The 17,328-nt window shown below is 43.6% G+C and overlaps 5 protein-coding genes across 5 annotated transcripts; 1 reads left to right on the top strand and 4 right to left on the bottom strand.

Annotated features, from left to right (window-relative positions):
- Window positions 1-429: 429 nt before the first annotated feature.
- On the bottom strand, window positions 430-2,383 carry JR316_0004326 (putative transporter; the record flags this gene model as incomplete). The annotated part of the gene is made up of 10 exons (XM_047890093.1): window positions 430-821; window positions 875-976; window positions 1,028-1,116; window positions 1,166-1,190; window positions 1,240-1,592; window positions 1,649-1,715; window positions 1,764-1,823; window positions 1,878-1,944; window positions 1,998-2,138; window positions 2,195-2,383. 10 exons carry the CDS (start codon window positions 2,381-2,383, stop codon window positions 430-432), a joined length of 1,485 nt encoding a protein of 494 aa, XP_047749854.1.
- A 1,527-nt stretch (window positions 2,384-3,910) lies between these two features.
- JR316_0004325 (uncharacterized protein) lies at window positions 3,911-5,489 on the bottom strand (the record flags this gene model as incomplete). Its single annotated transcript, XM_047890092.1, has 13 exons — window positions 3,911-3,967; window positions 4,019-4,108; window positions 4,166-4,189; window positions 4,525-4,532; window positions 4,591-4,628; window positions 4,684-4,708; window positions 4,764-4,821; window positions 4,871-5,013; window positions 5,069-5,177; window positions 5,228-5,241; window positions 5,300-5,311; window positions 5,363-5,395; window positions 5,453-5,489. The coding sequence occupies 13 exons, from the start codon at window positions 5,487-5,489 to the stop codon at window positions 3,911-3,913; spliced, it is 648 nt and encodes a 215-aa protein (XP_047749853.1).
- A 4,119-nt stretch (window positions 5,490-9,608) lies between these two features.
- On the top strand, window positions 9,609-12,188 carry JR316_0004324 (Cytochrome P450 monooxygenase 91; the record flags this gene model as incomplete). The annotated part of the gene is made up of 17 exons (XM_047890091.1): window positions 9,609-9,621; window positions 9,690-9,839; window positions 9,896-9,955; window positions 10,009-10,043; window positions 10,099-10,152; window positions 10,206-10,243; window positions 10,304-10,347; window positions 10,409-10,477; window positions 10,538-10,611; window positions 10,661-10,791; window positions 10,853-11,106; window positions 11,155-11,221; window positions 11,275-11,475; window positions 11,526-11,789; window positions 11,854-11,886; window positions 11,947-11,975; window positions 12,034-12,188. 17 exons carry the CDS (start codon window positions 9,609-9,611, stop codon window positions 12,186-12,188), a joined length of 1,671 nt encoding a protein of 556 aa, XP_047749852.1.
- Window positions 12,189-14,275: 2,087 nt separating this feature from the next.
- JR316_0004323 (uncharacterized protein) lies at window positions 14,276-15,233 on the bottom strand (the record flags this gene model as incomplete). Its single annotated transcript, XM_047890090.1, has 3 exons — window positions 14,276-14,436; window positions 14,490-15,131; window positions 15,182-15,233. The coding sequence occupies 3 exons, from the start codon at window positions 15,231-15,233 to the stop codon at window positions 14,276-14,278; spliced, it is 855 nt and encodes a 284-aa protein (XP_047749851.1).
- Window positions 15,234-15,873: 640 nt separating this feature from the next.
- JR316_0004322 (uncharacterized protein) lies at window positions 15,874-16,773 on the bottom strand (the record flags this gene model as incomplete). The annotated part of the gene is made up of 1 exon (XM_047890089.1): window positions 15,874-16,773. One exon carries the CDS (start codon window positions 16,771-16,773, stop codon window positions 15,874-15,876), a length of 900 nt encoding a protein of 299 aa, XP_047749850.1.
- Between the last annotated feature and the right edge of the window lie 555 nt (window positions 16,774-17,328).

Genomic DNA, 17,328 nt, shown 5'->3' with positions numbered 1-17,328 from the left:
ATTAATTGAAACCTCTTACTGATTGAAAAGCTTAATAAAACTAAATCCTGCTGAATTTCCATAGGTGCCTTGATATGAATCAGTATCACTGCCGCATGGTATTAACTTTGACAGAATACATCAAAGACTTAAAGGTTGGAGATGCCCGTAATGGCGAATGTGCAGCCTTTTTTTAGCAGACCATTTGACCCAAGTGATCTACAGTATCACTCTCACATTATAGTCATCATTCAGAAGCAACGATATGTATTTTGAGTTTTAGTGCTACTAGATATAGACAAAGGTAAAGATATTAAATTTCCAAGGAGGGTATAGTTAAAAGATTACAATAGTTTCGTCTTTGAAAATAAGAGGCATACAGGAGGCGTAAAGGGCAATTAGTTCATAAGGATAAAGGTCGTAAGCGTGGCTCTAAGAGCACCGACCTCACTACAGTGCGTACTCAAACCATGCAGATCTGTCACCAAGACCAGGCTTCTCTTGATCTCTTGTTATTTTCCCCCTAATAACAGCCTTCTTTTTGTTCTCATTCCACAAATACCATGTGTTGAGAGCAGCGGTGGCGACCATAAGGGCAGAGAACGACAGGAGGACTCTCGTTGCAAGTTTGTAAGCAGGTCCTGGAGAAAGATTTCCCAAGAGCCACGTAGCGAGAATACCTCCAGAATTGGTGAAAATAAAACCGATTGCAATGGCCGTGGCTCGGCGCGTATAAGGGGCAGCGTTATTGGCATTCCAAGTAGATAGGGTAGGAGCAACCAGATATGTTCCTGGGATGGAAAAGAACAAGGAGCCGTATCGAACTCTCTGTCGGTTAGATCCTGGAGTAGGTTATAGATCAAACAATAGAAGTAAAAAGAAACTTGATACTTACCCAGAAACATCGCAAACCCAATGACACATAACAAAGAACCGAACATGGTAATATAGCCTCGGCATCGGTAGCGATCGGATACGTATGCACCAACCATGGCCACTGAAAAGCATTCGTCAAAGGAAAAGTAACTGAGATAATTTCCAGACTTACGACCGAATGCTACAGCAAATGGAGGGACAGTCATTAGTTGTGCCCTATTCGCGGTATAGCCGAGACCTTGGACGATTGAAGGGGCAAAACTGAACAAGGCATGAGCTTATGGGGATTGATAGTAATATAATCACTTACTATGCAAGGCCAAATAAGATCGTTCCTATACCACCAATCAGTTGTGATACAGGAGCATTTAACTAATAACTCACCATCGAAGAATAGCGTAACAGACAAGATCCAGACCTGTGGAAGTTTGAAGGCCTTTATAACTTCCGTCCAGCTGTGGTTGTCATCCGCTTCACTCTTTCCGGTGGCACCATCTTCTTTTAGTACTGCATGAACGTATTCCTTCTCTTCTTTCGTTAGGAAGTGAGCATGAGCTGGAGACCTTGGGAGAAGGAAGAAAGAAACAAGGCCAAATGCGACGGTGAATACACCTTCCAAGATAAAAATCCACTCCCATCCTCTCCGACCTCCCACACCATCCATGTTAACGATTCCATATGCCAGCAACCCGGAGAAAGCACCTGAAATCGAGGCGGCGGAGAAAAAGGCCGACACACTAACCACCAAATCTATTTTTAGATTAACGCGTGGCGCACAAAAATGACGGCTTACCGCCACTGAAGCATCAATCGAGGATAGAAAAACGATAAATAAAGCACCAGGCCAGGGAAGACACCACCTGTTAGATTTTAGAAGTCATCTTCAATGATATAAAGTAAAAATTCACCCTCAAAAAGACCAAGGAAAAATCGACATGCCAACAGTCCCTCGTATGTGGTGACAACACCTAGGACAGGTAATTAGACACATGAGATAAGCGCCTATAGAGGTGCCAGCAAACCTTGCAGCGCAGTAACAATACCCCAGAGGGTTAGCATCGTTGGCAACAGCCAATTTGGCCCGACGATCTGTATCAACATAAAAACACAGCCAAGTATGAGTATAGCAACGCACGTCTTACCTTAAGGACAAGATTCGATGGAAGCTCTGCCGCAATATAAGGAACATATGTAACAGTTAGAGCTATACTGTATTGCTTGTTGGTCATATGAAGATCTTTCTGGAGACCCGCCACTCGGGCGTTTCCAATGTTTGAGCGATCCTGTCAAGACGCTGTCAGTCATGAAGATCGTAACAACGTGAGGATCTCTACCTCACCAAAAATGACAGGAGGTAAAACATGGTCACCACGGGAATGATCCACAGGTCCATTTTACGCCAGACTTTTTTCTGCATGGCGGGATCCAACAGAAGGGCAGGTGAAGGATTCGCAGATGCACTGGCTTCACTGATACTTGATTCATGTTTTTCAGGATCACCAGACGTGCGAGAGGATGTCCTGTCCATGACCAAGCCAATGGGGTGGTGGGTAGCAAAGAGGAATGGGTAAAATCTTGACTACTGCAAAGCATTCGAATATAAGGGATTGGAATTAGTGGTTCGTTGCTTCTTAGTGATGGCGCATGTACAGGCAAGAGAACCATAACCGCCAAAAAAGTCTCCACTCACTCTCCAGAACTCTTCAGGCACGTTTAGTCGGCTACTACGCGGTTCCATCACGCTTCTGATGTGAAGGTCATCTCTTCAAAAAACTGATATATGCGGATATTTCGGAATGGCTACTTCTGAATACACCATTTAAACTGTGCATCATTTCAATGAAAATTATCGAGGAACCAGTATCATGTGGCTGAGATACGGCTGCAAGTTTTTTTTTTCAATTGTTTAATCAAGACAGCACATTCATACCGTCTCTCCAAATTTTTATTATAATTCACTCATCCGTGACTGAATGCTGGCCGTGAGTAGCGCCCTGTTGTTATGAGCTATGTAAAGTCTGGACGTTGGGTGAGAATAACGTTACTTAAGCATCCTAATATTCTCAGATGTGCCCTGGAATAGCCGACGGACTTGAGAGTTTCTATGAATACGTTTGCAACATAGACAACAAATTAACGTGGTCACTCCACACTCCAAACTGCGCTGAAGAAGAGAACGATGCAGCACGATGACCGCGTTGGAAAGCAGAGCTCATGGCCTGGATAGCAAGCATATCAATCAGAAACAACTAGACAGCCTATTAGACGACCGTCTCCACTATGATCCGACTCTCTGGTTGGATGATTGTTACTGAATCTATTGCCATTCTGACATAAACGTAGATGATTGAATGGCTCTCAGGAAGCGACGCGACATACGTGAAGCTTATTTATCCTGTGGAAGGATGCGACTCAGATGATTGAGTTCGTTCAGTCACTCCGTATATCTCCATCCTGAATACGACTGGATACTCCGTTCCGAAAATCATCCCATCTATATTGTCAATTGAATTGAAAACGAACTGGATAAGAGGAATATCAACAGTAGAGTAAGAGTACCTGGGAGGAGAAACTGAAGATCAAAAATGCGAATTGCACCAACTTAGAGTGCAGTCAATAATTCTTCAGCGGAGAGGTTACAGTTGGGTTTAGGTTTCAGGAGGGGCCCGGGGTCCATCCATGGCCGATATCGCTTCGGTTGTATCCAACATTGAAAGATTTGGGTACGCCCAGAACCTTTCTACGGCTTTGTCGGAGAACAAGACCATCAAGAAGCAGTCATTCCATGTGTGAGAGCAGTTGCATCAAAACCCACACCGCTAGACGTCGCCGAGTTCTTGCCGATCGAGTTAAACGGCTTCCCTAAGGTCAAGGGCAACCAAAGAAAAGTACCCCATTTGTTTCAGCAAATTTCATGAAGTCCAATAGTTGATAGATTCCGTATGTAGTACTGTAGCAACATACCCTACTAGAACAAAACGGCCTGAACAATACAAACTCTGGTCAAAATACAGACGAGACGTCGAGAAACCCGATAGTGAAAAGGAATGTGCATCTACTGCGTAGTTTCGGTAGTTTCAGGCGAATGAGGGTCTTTTCGGGTCTCGACAATCTGAAAGGAACATTACTTGGTTGCAAGGCATTAAGAAGATAAAAGTAATACCTTGGTGATAGTAACACCGTATTCAACTTCACGTCCTCTATCATAAGCTTTATGAGTATCAAGCTCATACATCGACGAGGTCAATATATGCTAGAGAATACAAGTTATCAGTTGATCGGAAGAAACGTTCTAGAAGTGTTAGATTACCGCAGGAGCGTCTATTCCTGTGTCCTGTAACGTGAATATGTGAGCATCAGTGGGTTAAAATGACGAAGTAGAAATTAGCCATACGTGACGACGATTTCCGCCCGATGATGGTTGCCTATGCTGGGATTGATAGGCAGCTAGCTCTTGAAGCTCGGCGCGGGCATTGAGGGAGGAAAGCAGACAGTTGGCGTATAACTTGGTCAGAGAGAGATCCCACAAGAAATTACTGCCCCCCAAATTCAACAATGTTGTACGACGATATGGAGAGCAGTTATGAAAGAACTTACAGAGCTGTTTTCTGTTTTAAATCCAAGTGATGATTAACTTTACGCCGTACATGTTAAAGCAGGGTTACTAACTTCAAGAGCTGCAGGATAGGTATCTTTAGTCTTGTGGTATAAGACGAACAATGTGATGGAACCTACTCATGAAGAATACAACGTCTCCGATGGCAAAAAAGGCCCTGTCAATGAAAATGAACATCGAGATGCATTGGTGTACAAAAACCCTCTACTGACGTGAGCATTCCCGTTTGAACTGTCACTATAATATGGCGATTCGTAAGAGAGGTCATTTTCAGAGATGCAAGAAGACTTACTGCGGATAATCTTAGAAACAGCGTCATCTGTCGCAACAAAACCTGTTTTGCGTTTCGACTGAAGTGGTGTTTAACCTCGTTCATTCGAAATCGGCAAAGTGACATACCAAGGATATTACCAGTACTGCTGTAATCATGATATCAGCAACACAGGCCGACAGAAACCATACTAGGGCAGGCCAATGAAGCTCTGGTTTCCTGGCAAAAAGCTTAATCTTGACAATCAAAACCGTCGTATACGTGCCGCCACCTACGACCAGCTTGAACATTCATTCAAACTCACTGTCAAAAAAAGATCTTCTTACCAGTCGAAACTAGAGCAAGGATAACGATTATAAGAGGTAATATTGTTTGTTTGGTGAGGAGTCTAATTCTCCATGCAAAAAACACTTGGATGGGCGTGGATATCGCGACCTGCGAAGCGATTAGATTAATTGAAAGCATCGGCATACGTAAATACTCACAATAATGATGGGCTCTGAATCGAGGACAGTCAATCAGCGGAATATGAATCATGGAGCATTGGGTCCTCGTACCAGCCGCAAATACTGGTTAATGTAATGAATATTTGTATGAAAAGAGAGCAAGCAATGCCTCACATGTTGGAAAAAATTTAGTAGCTTCTTCTTGGCCTGCAAGATTGGCGTTTAGCTTTGCGATGACCCGTCCGTTGTTAAAAAATTACGTACCGAATTTCTCTATGAGTGGTTGGTACATCATAGCCATGTTGAAGCCCGTATTAAGCGTTTCGACAATAAACAGATACATAACTAAATATCTGATCCATGGTGCATCTCTTTACGATTGTTAGTCGACTTCAAGAAGGCATAGAGAAACGGTGATTTACCTTTTGAACGTCAGGTAGTAGTGGTAAGTCTTTCGAGAAGTGAGCTTGCTTCAAGAAACATTTAGACGAAACGGACCTGAGCAATCAAAATCTAGAAAGTGTGCTAAGTGTGTATCTCACATATCACAGAAGAAATTGTGGAGCTACCCCATAGAGAATCATATTGAAGAAGGTGCCTATGAGCATAGGCCCGAACCTGTGAGATAATGCGAGACAAATACTTTCAACCCATCGGCAACGATGAAGGAATAGCTTGCGAACTTACGATAGCCTGACGTCGACCATTATGCTTCCAGTTCAAAGGAGCGTGATGCTGAGGGTAAGAGGAGTTGAGCACAAGAGGGTCCGGGAATGACCTGGTGCCTCTTTATCTTTAGTTACGACACAAGGATGCGATGGAGAAAAGAAGCATATACCCTGACGGGTTGCCGACCTTCTGAGTCGAACTGTTCCTTTCCAGATGCAATGGAAGGGTATCCGGGGTCGGACCCAGATTATATGAGCAAAGCTTGATCGTATCCACTCGCACGGTGACCAACAAAAACTCCGGAAAGACGGGACTCAATGGCGAAGATTTTCAGTATTCAGCGTTCGTTCATTTCAATAGAGTATAGCTCCAGGAAAACACACTGATTATAAGGGTCAACGCATGATCAGCGAGTACAAAGCGACCATGACTTCAATCAGAACTTCAGAACAATATTGCAATTGCCAACAACCAGTAAGATTCAGTATGGCGCCGTGGTACGGAGACCTTCCAATACCCTCTCGGAGTTCCTGAACAGTACTTAGGGGCGGGCGCAACGCCACGAAGGGAGGATCAGTGAAACGTATTGTGGCGTGTAAGTCAAGCGACATCCAAGACGGTTGAACTGGTGGCCTCGTTCCAGGAGTATCTTTTTGACAGAGGGGCGATTTGTGAGTCTGGGACCAAAAAAAGAATTCTAAGTCCTCGGTTCAGAGTTAATAAAATATAACGGCATCAGCAGAAATTGAGAAGTGTACCCTTTCGCCTTCAAAATGGTGGATCGCGGGAGGATCCCTGCGGGTGGGAGAAGTTCGGAATACCAAGTCACGAGATAACCTACAGACACGTGGCTAATATTGAGACTCCGCTTCAATTATTTCCTGTGACTCTGCTCCAGATGGATGGTACATCTTTCATTGATCGTGATCAGGGCCCCGAGTAGTCGATCTTTCTGGACTTTGGGAGCAACATGAGAGCATATGCAATGATGGCACATGCATCCACGGTCTGTTACTGTACTTATTTGATAATAATTAAAACTCTACGAGTTGATTTTTATTTTTCAACACACAATGCCAGCTACACTTACTGGCAACCACGACCTCCGTCAATAATGAGAGATAGTTAAAAAAATCTCGGCCGACCTGTTCTTGTGCTAACCCACAGACGATTGCGACTTCATCAAAACCTTCGAGTTGTTTTAGCTTGATAATATGCTGTAATGAATAATATGTCTGATTGCCATGCAATCTTCACGTCGATGTTTGTGCACATTCGATGGCGGTATCTGCCATCTTTATGGAGCTTTCCCGAAATAAGCGCACTTTGAAGCACGGAATCTATTCTTTAGCTTGCCGTGTCAAAGTCAATCTGTACAACGCCACCAAAAGTATCATGAGCCCGTGCAAATACAGCTTTACATGCTCTGTTTACATTTGTGGTGGGCTCATAAGACCGTTTCGTGGATTTATATTAGACACACCTTGGCGTGTGAATGTTGGCTTGGAGATCGCAAGTGCAAGGTTAATTGAAGAGACAACTCCTTGAATCTCAGCATATTCTGCAACCACTAAAAATTACAGGACTTTGGACCATGCAAGCGAGCGAGACTTTAAACCTCTAAGATGCAATTAAGGACCCAGGGCCAAGCTAGAAATACTCTCACAGTCGTTAGAGTGAGCATGCTGCAATAATATTGATTGTAAACAAAACATCTAGGCATCGTCGTATCGATAGCGGCCGGCGTCGTACTTGGTACATGACTCAAGGTTTTATCTTGTGACCCAGTTTCGCATCATTCCTATCCATTATGTAGATATGTTAGGGTATGTATCGCTACTTTCCCTATATAGCACCCGTGTGATGGTGATCGAAGCCTTGAAGGACGTATATGTAAAGTATAAACATGTACGCATTGTGATAGTTTTCGATTACAAGCTGACCACTAAATGGTACCGGGTGCTGCGCTAGACTTTTATGCAGGCCAGGTAAATACACACGAGATAACCACAAAAAATATTAATGTTTCTATCTCACTGACGAATAGAGTCCCCGCCGAATGGACTGTAGTTGGCAAGACGAGTTGGCAAGACATTTTCCATCTAAGTAATACCGCTGACTCCATTAAAACGGGGCCATTCAGTGAACAAAAAAGCACCGACCTATTGAGTTTGTGTCAAAATGACTCATCTCAGGATTTCGATCCTTTTGATTGTCGCTAAAGGTTAAAGTTCATATAGCAATAAGGAAAAATAAGAAGCAGACTTTCGAAACACGTGGAACACACCTTTGATGATTATTTTCAACAAGTGGTACAGGCGCTTCGCAATGTTCGCATCAGGCCGTCGTGAGAACGACGGTCCAAGATATCAAGCGCTCGATCCAAAAACTCAATCACTGTTATCTTCACCGACCTTGCGATTTCCGATGAAAGGAATGGAATCATGAGTTTCTTGTTTATTCTGATGAAATCGTACTCGAATAATTGGGATTTAGGTTAGAATGGCCTACGACCCCCAAACACCATGAGATTCCAAGTTCTTACATCTCGAGTTCGTTGTTAGAACAGGGTAATCACTCAGGGTCATATTAATATTAGATTATTTGCCTTGAATTACCGCTCGAGTGGCCCGACGACGGTCAGGGGGTAAATGTGATTTCACAAACCGTATGTTACAGCCAGGGCTACTACAAGATAAGAAAGGCAGATCGATTAAATGTTTTGAAGAATTACTGCCAATGATAGATCGCAGATGTGCAAACTTATAACTTGACGGAGTCACAAGCAAGCAGCAGCATGACACATCCAACGATAGCTCTAGCATTTGGCTTTACAAACAGAGGGATAATTTTAATTGATAAACTACGAAAGTGTGGAGAATTCACAGAATTTGTTTAGTTTAAATGTATGATAATTCAGAAAGAAGTATCCACTTTCTTTAGGCAGCATATATTTGACACAGATTGTTGAATCTGGTCTCAAGTCCAGCGCATTTCCTGAGATTAATCCGAATTATGTCGCATTTTCATGTGAGTAGACCTTGAAAAGTTCTGATCAAGAGGAAATTACAGTCTTTGTCCAAACTCTGTGCGGTGAAAGTATTCGGAAGCTTGAAGTTGGCTTAAAGTTATGTTGGACGAGTTGCACCACCGGTTTTAACTAGCCCGACTACCGAGTTATCGGTCACATGCGTAAAGGGGCTGGCTGTCGTTCCCTGCCTCTGTCTGTTACCACTGACTAGTCAACCACTCAGCAAGAACAACAAGATATCAGTATGATTTGCACATTTTACTTACCTATGTCAATGTGACTGAAAATTTTGTGTTTTAACTACTGATTGCAACTTCAATAGCCTTGGTAAGACACTCAAAGGCTCTAACCTTTTGATGATAACTACCGTCCGATTGGGATATATTGGAACAGTGTGGCACCCTACACTTGCCTCCACATTAAGCTGAGTCGCTACAACATGGCTTTGCCTCATGCAAGGTGTAATATCACCGAAGACAAGTTGAGGGATTGCGACAAAAAATGGGACGTAAAACGCGTAGTCAATTTTTGGTAAGCCATCTAATTTAAGGATCGTCGTGTCGTGCCATTGGGATACGTATGTGCTTATTTTGGAGTTGTCATCAGATTCCGCTTCTAAAAGCACTGGGAAAAAAGCATGTACGGACGCCTTCCGAACGATTAACGGGCCCGTTTCCGTAGAGAATCACTGCTTATCCCCCCGTGCCACTACTCCATGAAATGGTATATAAAGGTTAGAGTAAACGTAGGCATAATACCAACTTCTACGAGGCTTTGGCTGAGCTGAATTGATTCTTATAGTACCGCCAAGGATGTTCAAGCTATTACTTGCTGCACAAACCGTCTGTATCGTGCTATTTATACGTTTTTGCTTGAAACAGCTCCGTCGGATTGTGGCAAATGCAGGGCTCAACGTTGTTCCGGGACCCCCGTCGAAATCGTTCTTCAAAGGTAATTGTAACAAACAATCCATTTCATTTACTACTGTCTGACGAGGTGTTTGATAGGTACTTTCAGGGAAGCCTTCAATCCCAATGCATGGGAGTTTTATTCAGAAATGGAACAATGTGCGTTCTTCATTTGTGCGTCAGTCGAGACTTTGTCTAACGTCTTTGAAAAGATGGGACTGTAGTCAAGGTTAAGGCATTGCTTGGCGTACGTTCGGGCGCTCTTCTTGAACGACCCGTCAGATCTGACACCAGTATCTTAGGAAAATCAGCTTTTCATATTCGACCCCAAGGCCCTTACTCAAATTCTCACCAAGGTCGTTGAATTTACTGACTTTCTAACACAAGCTAACTCTATTTTGTCTTATAGGATCAACACATTTTTGAAGAAGGCACAGGAGTCATCGAGTGAGTATGGAATTTAGTATCTGAGCGCAATTCACTTTGCAGCCGCTGATATATTCCCAGAGGGAGAAAGTTAATGTTCGGAAATGGGCTCCTGAGTACGAACGGTACGTGTTTTGCCTAATAATTCTTAAAGATTCATCCCCTTCTCACGCATCTTTGAGGCAGGCGAACACCACCGGAAGCAAAGAAAAATGTTGAACCCTGTGTTTTCGATAGCTCACATGCGAGATATGGGTTTGTATTTTTGTCATAATCTGTTGCACAGCAAGGAAGTCACTGATCAAAAAATCAAAGTTCCAATCTTTTCTCTTGTGGTTAATAGGCTTTGCAATACTTTGAAAAGTAAAGTACAGAGTGGTCCGCAAGAGGTATATAAAACAGACATTTTGCTATTTCTAGTCTTACAATATTTTGAAGGTTGATATCATGCATTGGTTGACTCGAACAGCAATGGAGCTACTGGGTCAGAGTGGCTTAGCTTATTCTTTCGACCCTTTAACGGCAGACGGTATACCGCATCCATTCACACAAGCCATAAAGGATCTTGGGTAGGTATTTTTGCATTACGAGTATTATACTAAAAGATTTTAACGTAATCTACGTTTGTAGCCCTGCTTTGATAAAGTTTCGGTTTTCTCGCACGTATCTCCTGCCAACCATTGTCCGGATTGGAACTCCCAGATTTCGCCGATTCATACTTGACATCCTCCCACTGAAGGATTTACACCGTTTTCGGGACATTGTGGACTTGACCTACAGCACATCCCTCGAAGTATATGAATCCAAGAAGAAAGCCCTTTATGCAGGGGACGAACTTGTTACAAAACAGATAGGCCAAGGGAAGGACATTCTTAGCATACTCAGTGAGGACCTCTCCTAATTGGTTGCTATTGACACTAATTAAATTTTAGTGAGAGCTAATCTTAATGCATCAAACGAGGATAAGCTACCAGAAGACGAGATTATAGGGCAGATAGCGTGAGTGATGCCGTCCTTCACTTTACTTTGGTCTACAAGATTTGCCATTTCAGAACTTTGATTTTTGCTGGTACCGATACCACTTCAGCAGGGTTGGCTAGAATCTTGCATCTGCTTTCTATAAATCAGGACGTACAAGAAAGACTTCGTCTTGAATTAGCCGAGGCAAAAATGGCCCATGGGAATGATTTGTCTTACGACGTGCTCGTCGCGTTGCCTTACCTAGACGCCATATGCCGCGAGACGCTCAGGCTGTACGTCAGCATCATTTTAACATAATTCAAATTATTAATTGGAGAATTAGTTTCCCCCCTGTAACGCGCCTCCAAAGAACCACTCGGAAAGACGTTGTGCTCTCGCTGTCCAAGCCAATTAAGGCAACGACTGGAGAAGAGTTAACAGAGCTCCTAGTCCCGGAAAACACTGATATAATAATCGGGATTATGGCTTGTAACCGCAACCCAGACCTGTGGGGCCCGGACGCAAATGAATGGAAACCAGAGCGTTGGCTGAATCCGCTCCCAGAAACAGTCACTCAAGCTCATCTACCCGGAATATACTCAAACCTGTAGGCCTTTTTATTTCTCGTCTACAGCCTTTGTGGCGCTCTGACTGACATGCTGCTCTATCAGAATGACATTTATTGGTGGAGGGAGGTCATGCATGTGAGCATATACTCTTCTCGATTCAAATTAATCACTAAAGAAAGAATTACTCATTGACAGTGGATTCAAGTTCTCGCAGCTGGAAATGAGTAAGCATTTTCGGTCAATGTTTCACACTACTGTTAATCCATCGGCCTGGCTACACAGAATCTGTGCTATCATCTTTAATAACTTCATTCAAATTCACCCCTTCGGAAAAGGAGATCATCTGGAAAATGACAGGAATAGCCGCACCCACCATCCATGGATCTAGTGACAAGGCAAAATTGCCTCTCGTCATGGAAATGGTACAAACGCAGTAGGAAGACGGCACCTAAAAATCATCTACCAGAAATGCTAGCATTCTGTCAGAAGACAGAGGAAATTAGTGCGAGCATCAGCGCATTTCGTTCTTTGTCTAGTTTGTATTGTAAACACATTCCCTTCCCACGCAATTTGCCAGTGCCTTACATAATTGACGAGTGGATGCGACGGGTTCAGCGCATCACACACTGAATTCTCATGACTCATACAGTATACCTGCACCTTTGGTCCCCAGCTTATAATTCTGAGTGAACACTCTTAACGAGAGCTTTGTAGTCTATCTGATCTCCTTGACCTTTGCCCTTTCTTGTCTTTGGTTGATATACATCACCGTGGGTTTTGATGAAACAATGACATCGGAGATAATTTCCTTCCCGTCTTACTATCATGTTTTACCTTTTACCGCTTCGAATTTGCTAATGTCCACACAAAATCACTCTACGGAGTTCTGTCCGCCTGCAACTAGTTTAAAATACCCCGTTTCCCGCTCTGATGTCGCATTCAATGGCCTCCGTTAGCGACAGAAAATATATAACACAGTTTAGGACATCCCGCTTGGTTGAAGTTGTGGAACCGTTTCGGAGAAGGATATAGTAGACGCCCAACAATTCATTCTTTCGGAAATTTTGCGGAATTTGACATTTTTAATGTTAATGATTATGCAAATTTTCTCACCGGAAAAGGTGGACATAGCCAAATCCATATTACAATGTTGCATGATGTTGCTAGCGCACAATTTGCACAGGATTCATTCCTTTTCAATTCCGTGGTCAAAGAATAAAGTATCTAGCAGCAGGTGCCTGGTTGTTCTAAAAATAAAATGCAAATACTGATACACAATCTCGGCGTCTAAATGAAATATCAACGAAAACAATGTCAACAGACAAGCGATGTGAAATCTGTATGAGGTCCCTGTGTCATTGACCGGGGATCCCCATCTAGTTCAAGGCGGAAAAGTAACTACGTAACTTGCAAAAAAGATATTTAAACTGGGTTGTAATGGTATCTATCCGTCAGCTCCCAACCAAGATAGGAACAGATAACAAGCATCCGATCGACATGCGCACCAGCATAGCAAAGTCTACTATCTTCGTCGCTCTTGGCCTCCTCGCGTCGTTTGCGAGTGCCAACCCGTTGCCGGAGCTTGAGAAGCGCATTACATGCAATCTCAATTTCATTCCATCGTGCTGCACCTATATGACATGGCAGTCATGGCCCCAGGTAGTACCTGGAACGGGGTTAGGGTGTAAGTGTAGCATTCTAACTTTTTACTCATGTTCCACTGTTCACAAATATATGCTTACTTGCCCTTCCCCCTTTAACAGGTGTCCCTTTGGCATCTCAACCCAATCAAGTTTGCCCTCCTGGTGTACAGTCCTCTGGTTGTTGCAAGGAAGACTTTTTCCATCCTGGACAGATTCAACTTCAGAACAACCAGGCCTATTGTTACGGCCAATCGTAGAAGCGTCGAAGTTGGATATAGGCGAGAATTGATTGTCACCAATGGTCACCAATCGAGAGTTTGCTTTATGTACTGAAATGCAAATATCGAAGTTTGAATAAATGAAGCGCCTTTATATCGTTTTTATCACCATTTGGACTCATTTTTGAGCACCCTAAGATTTTCGAAGCAAAGAACAAAGCAGGGCAGGTATAGTTATTTTTTTCCGACGACCTTTGAGAGTGATCACATGATATCAACATCTTTTCATTCTTACAGCATTATGGCCCGTGCGCATCCCTTTGGATTCTTTCCTTCAAATCTAACCGTTCCACTGGGCTAAGAGGCTGAAACGCCTTTGAACTCTTTTCCAACCTCCGCTCTCTAACCCCACCACGCAATCACTGTCAGGGATCTGTTGCTTTAAATGGATACTTCTGTGCAAGGTCACTCTAACTCACAGATCTAGACATCCGGTAAACTCTGCAACAATTGTTTCGCCTGTACGTTCTAGGAGCACTTAATCTCTCAAATTGACCCCATTTCTACAAAGTGTGCAAACGCTTTTGTTGTTTATGTATATACATGCAAACTAAATGACTATGATATGGCAGATATGGCTGAATAACTTTGACACCCTTCATCTCAGACCTGTTCCACTTGTATGGGTTCTCCTTTCTCGGGCAAAGCGTCGTCTTGTGTTGTCAACCAGTGCTCTAACAGCCAAGAACGGCCTTGTGCTTCCACTTCGTCTGGAATCATCAGCCACCCATCACGTTTCTTGAATTCCGGTATCGTTTGCAAGTCTAGTGTTTGGTTAGGCTGGATATCTCCCATAGGTATTAAACCATATGCTTACCTGCTCCTGAGTTGCCAGAGCTTCCTGCAGGAAAAATATCACCGGATATACGTGGTCCACGAGGTACTTGTCCAATATTTCTGGATATCTGAACTTTGTGACCAGTTCTGGAACCCGAGTTTGGCTTCATACTTTGTGGACTTGTCTGTGATTTCTCAACGTCCCTTTTCATCCTCTCAATTACCCTTGACTGAGCGGTGACAAGATCCTCCAGTTCTTCCTTCCGCTTCTCATTCTCGTCTTGAATGTCCTTCATCAGATTTTTCAAGGTATCCGACTCCTGATTGAGCTGCTCGATTTTTTTAGCTTGCGATGCATTCACCGCTTGCAGGTTTTTAACAACACGCTGTGCAACCGCATCCCGAGAAGCATATTCCTCACATTTACGCTGTAGAACATCGATTTGTAATTTGAGATCTAAAGTAGCGTTGTTCTTCCTTTCGTTGCGATTGATTGCTTCCTTGAGGAGTCTACTCCACGTTGCTTCGCGCTCCCGGAAGGTGGCCAGCTCGACTAGTGCAGTATCCTTCTCCCCGATGGTTACCTCCAGGAGTTTTTTAAGGCTCTCAATATTTTCTGAGTAGGAAGCAGATTGGGTTGATGAGTTGAGGTACACTTGTCTAATGCTTTCTGCGGACAATACTAAAAAAATTCAATATTAAAGTGGAACCACCTTAAACGCAACCATTTACATACTTGGAAAGGTTTGACTGCGGCAAGTCGGGCATAGGATTTTTCCTTCATAATTTTGATTATTATCTGTGTGACTCTTAACACAGGATTCACAAAAGATATGGCCTATCGGTAAAGGGGTGGTCAATAGAGGAATCGATCAACTTTCAAACACGTACCGCAGGGTAAGCAGAGACCCGCGTCTTGTATGGTCTCTAGACATATAGTACATTGCATGATAGATACGAAGGACAAAGAGCAGTTGGAATATCCAGACAACGATGGTGGCAATTTGAATGAGTGGCAACTCATACTTCGTATTTCAAGGGCCCAGATAAAGGAATCGAGTCAATGAGCTTTCCCACTGTACCGGCACACCCCGTCAGATCGAGCAACGAAGTTGTGGGTAACATCATGACTATAATGATGCCAACACGGCCTCAAGTCAACCTCATGGTTGTTCGAAAAGCAGAACAATGGGTAAAAATGATATGTAATCATATGAAAGGGGAAATCGAGGACTTTTAAAAAAGTGTTTTGGCTTGACACTATAGTATATAAGGATAGATACATATACCTCGATGCACAGGGCTGTTCACTCCTCGAGGAAGATCCGTGCCTACGTCACATCCGCAGTTAAACAGCTACATTGCTGATGGGGCAATACCGGTTTCTAATGTTAAAATATTTAGGCGTTAGCAAGCGTAATGGTTCAGCGAAGTAGTTCAACACCTTTCTTGGACTTTGGTTTGGGTTCCTTGCATTTGAAGTGGCAATGTTTGCAGCTGAAGTGTGTATAATAGGCGTTACTTCCAGTACCAGAAAATTGGTGACGTCCCTTGCGCGCCGGGACGCAATCAGGGACCGCATGTTCTTTGGGATAGGAAAACCCTTCGTACTGAATCGCATCTCCTCTTCTCAACGTTCTCGTACCAGAAGATGACTCAGCGGGAGGTGAGAGTCCATCCTGGGAATTTGAAACTGAACCGTGAGCGCTTGTGCTATCTTCAGATTTAGCTGTCGCTGAGGAGCTTCTTGAAGTAGTTGTGGGAGTAGGCGAAGCAGATGTGCCAGGAGGGTTGATGATTGGATGTTGCCCCGAACGGGTATCATAGCTATCTCGTCCATCACTGAAACTATCTTGAACTGCTCTGGTGTCGAACTCTTTCTTGATTTGGATCGTTGCTTGCAGCGCCTCGATATCCCTCTCTGATGCAGTTGCTTTCATGTAAAGGATACCGATCTGATTCTGCTGGACTTTAATCTCTTTCTCATAGTCTTCAATCACGCTCTTGAGGCCTTCATTTTCATCTTCAAGTAGTTCGATGTCGGCCTTCTGTAGTTCATTTTCCTCTTGCAGATTCTTGATCTCTAGCTGTGAGAGAGCGTCGCTTGTCTTTGAATCTAAGGAAGCACGGTTGAGCGCCTCTTGAGCTTGTTGTAATTGATGTTTAAGATCTTGCATTTGCCTTTCCTTGAGTTCCGCGTCGTCCAAGGCATCCCTGAGCAGTTGTTCTACTTGGGCTTGGGAATCGCGTGTGGAGAGCAGGTCCCGAAAGATTGCATCCTTCTCGTCGCATGTCTTGGCCAACGTCTCACGAAGTTGGCGCATTTCTTCTCCCGACGAAGGCGATTGGGTTGAACTAATGAATACTTTCCTAATACAATCCACAGACGCCCCTGGCGTTAAATTCAATCAGTACTTGATGTCTGATAGGTTTAGAAAGAGTTTTCCGTTAAACAAATGAAATGCAGAAAGGTCGATTATTTAATACGACATGGAAGAGGACGCAGTATATATCTTAGATTATCGCGACGTACTGGGGCTATGGACTTCACTACGACAGGTAGGACATAACAGAGTTCGGTTGACTGTAGAATTGAGTTCCCAATGTTCCTCTAGACAGCGTTGGCAGAATATATGGCCTGTAATGACAATAGCCGATTGTTAACTACAGCTCTCTCCCAGGAAAGCGAGGCAAATTGAAAGCGGGCATACCGCAAGGCAGACAATAGCCAGTTTGGTCCATGATGTCAAGACATATTGTGCAGTCCATCGCGCACGCGGAGCTGAGGCAATGTACTTACCTCCCACCAGACGGCGTAGTGAGAGATGGGAGCGAGACGATGGCCTTTTGTTACTTCGGTTCGTGGGAATGGTACTAAA

Source organism: Psilocybe cubensis, chromosome 4 (assembly GCF_017499595.1).
Source record: "Psilocybe cubensis strain MGC-MH-2018 chromosome 4, whole genome shotgun sequence".
In the NCBI taxonomy this organism is placed as follows: Eukaryota; Fungi; Basidiomycota; class Agaricomycetes; order Agaricales; family Agrocybaceae; genus Psilocybe; species Psilocybe cubensis.
The sequence above is the reverse complement of the archived record's forward strand: the minus strand, read 5'-3'. Positions and strand labels throughout refer to the sequence as shown.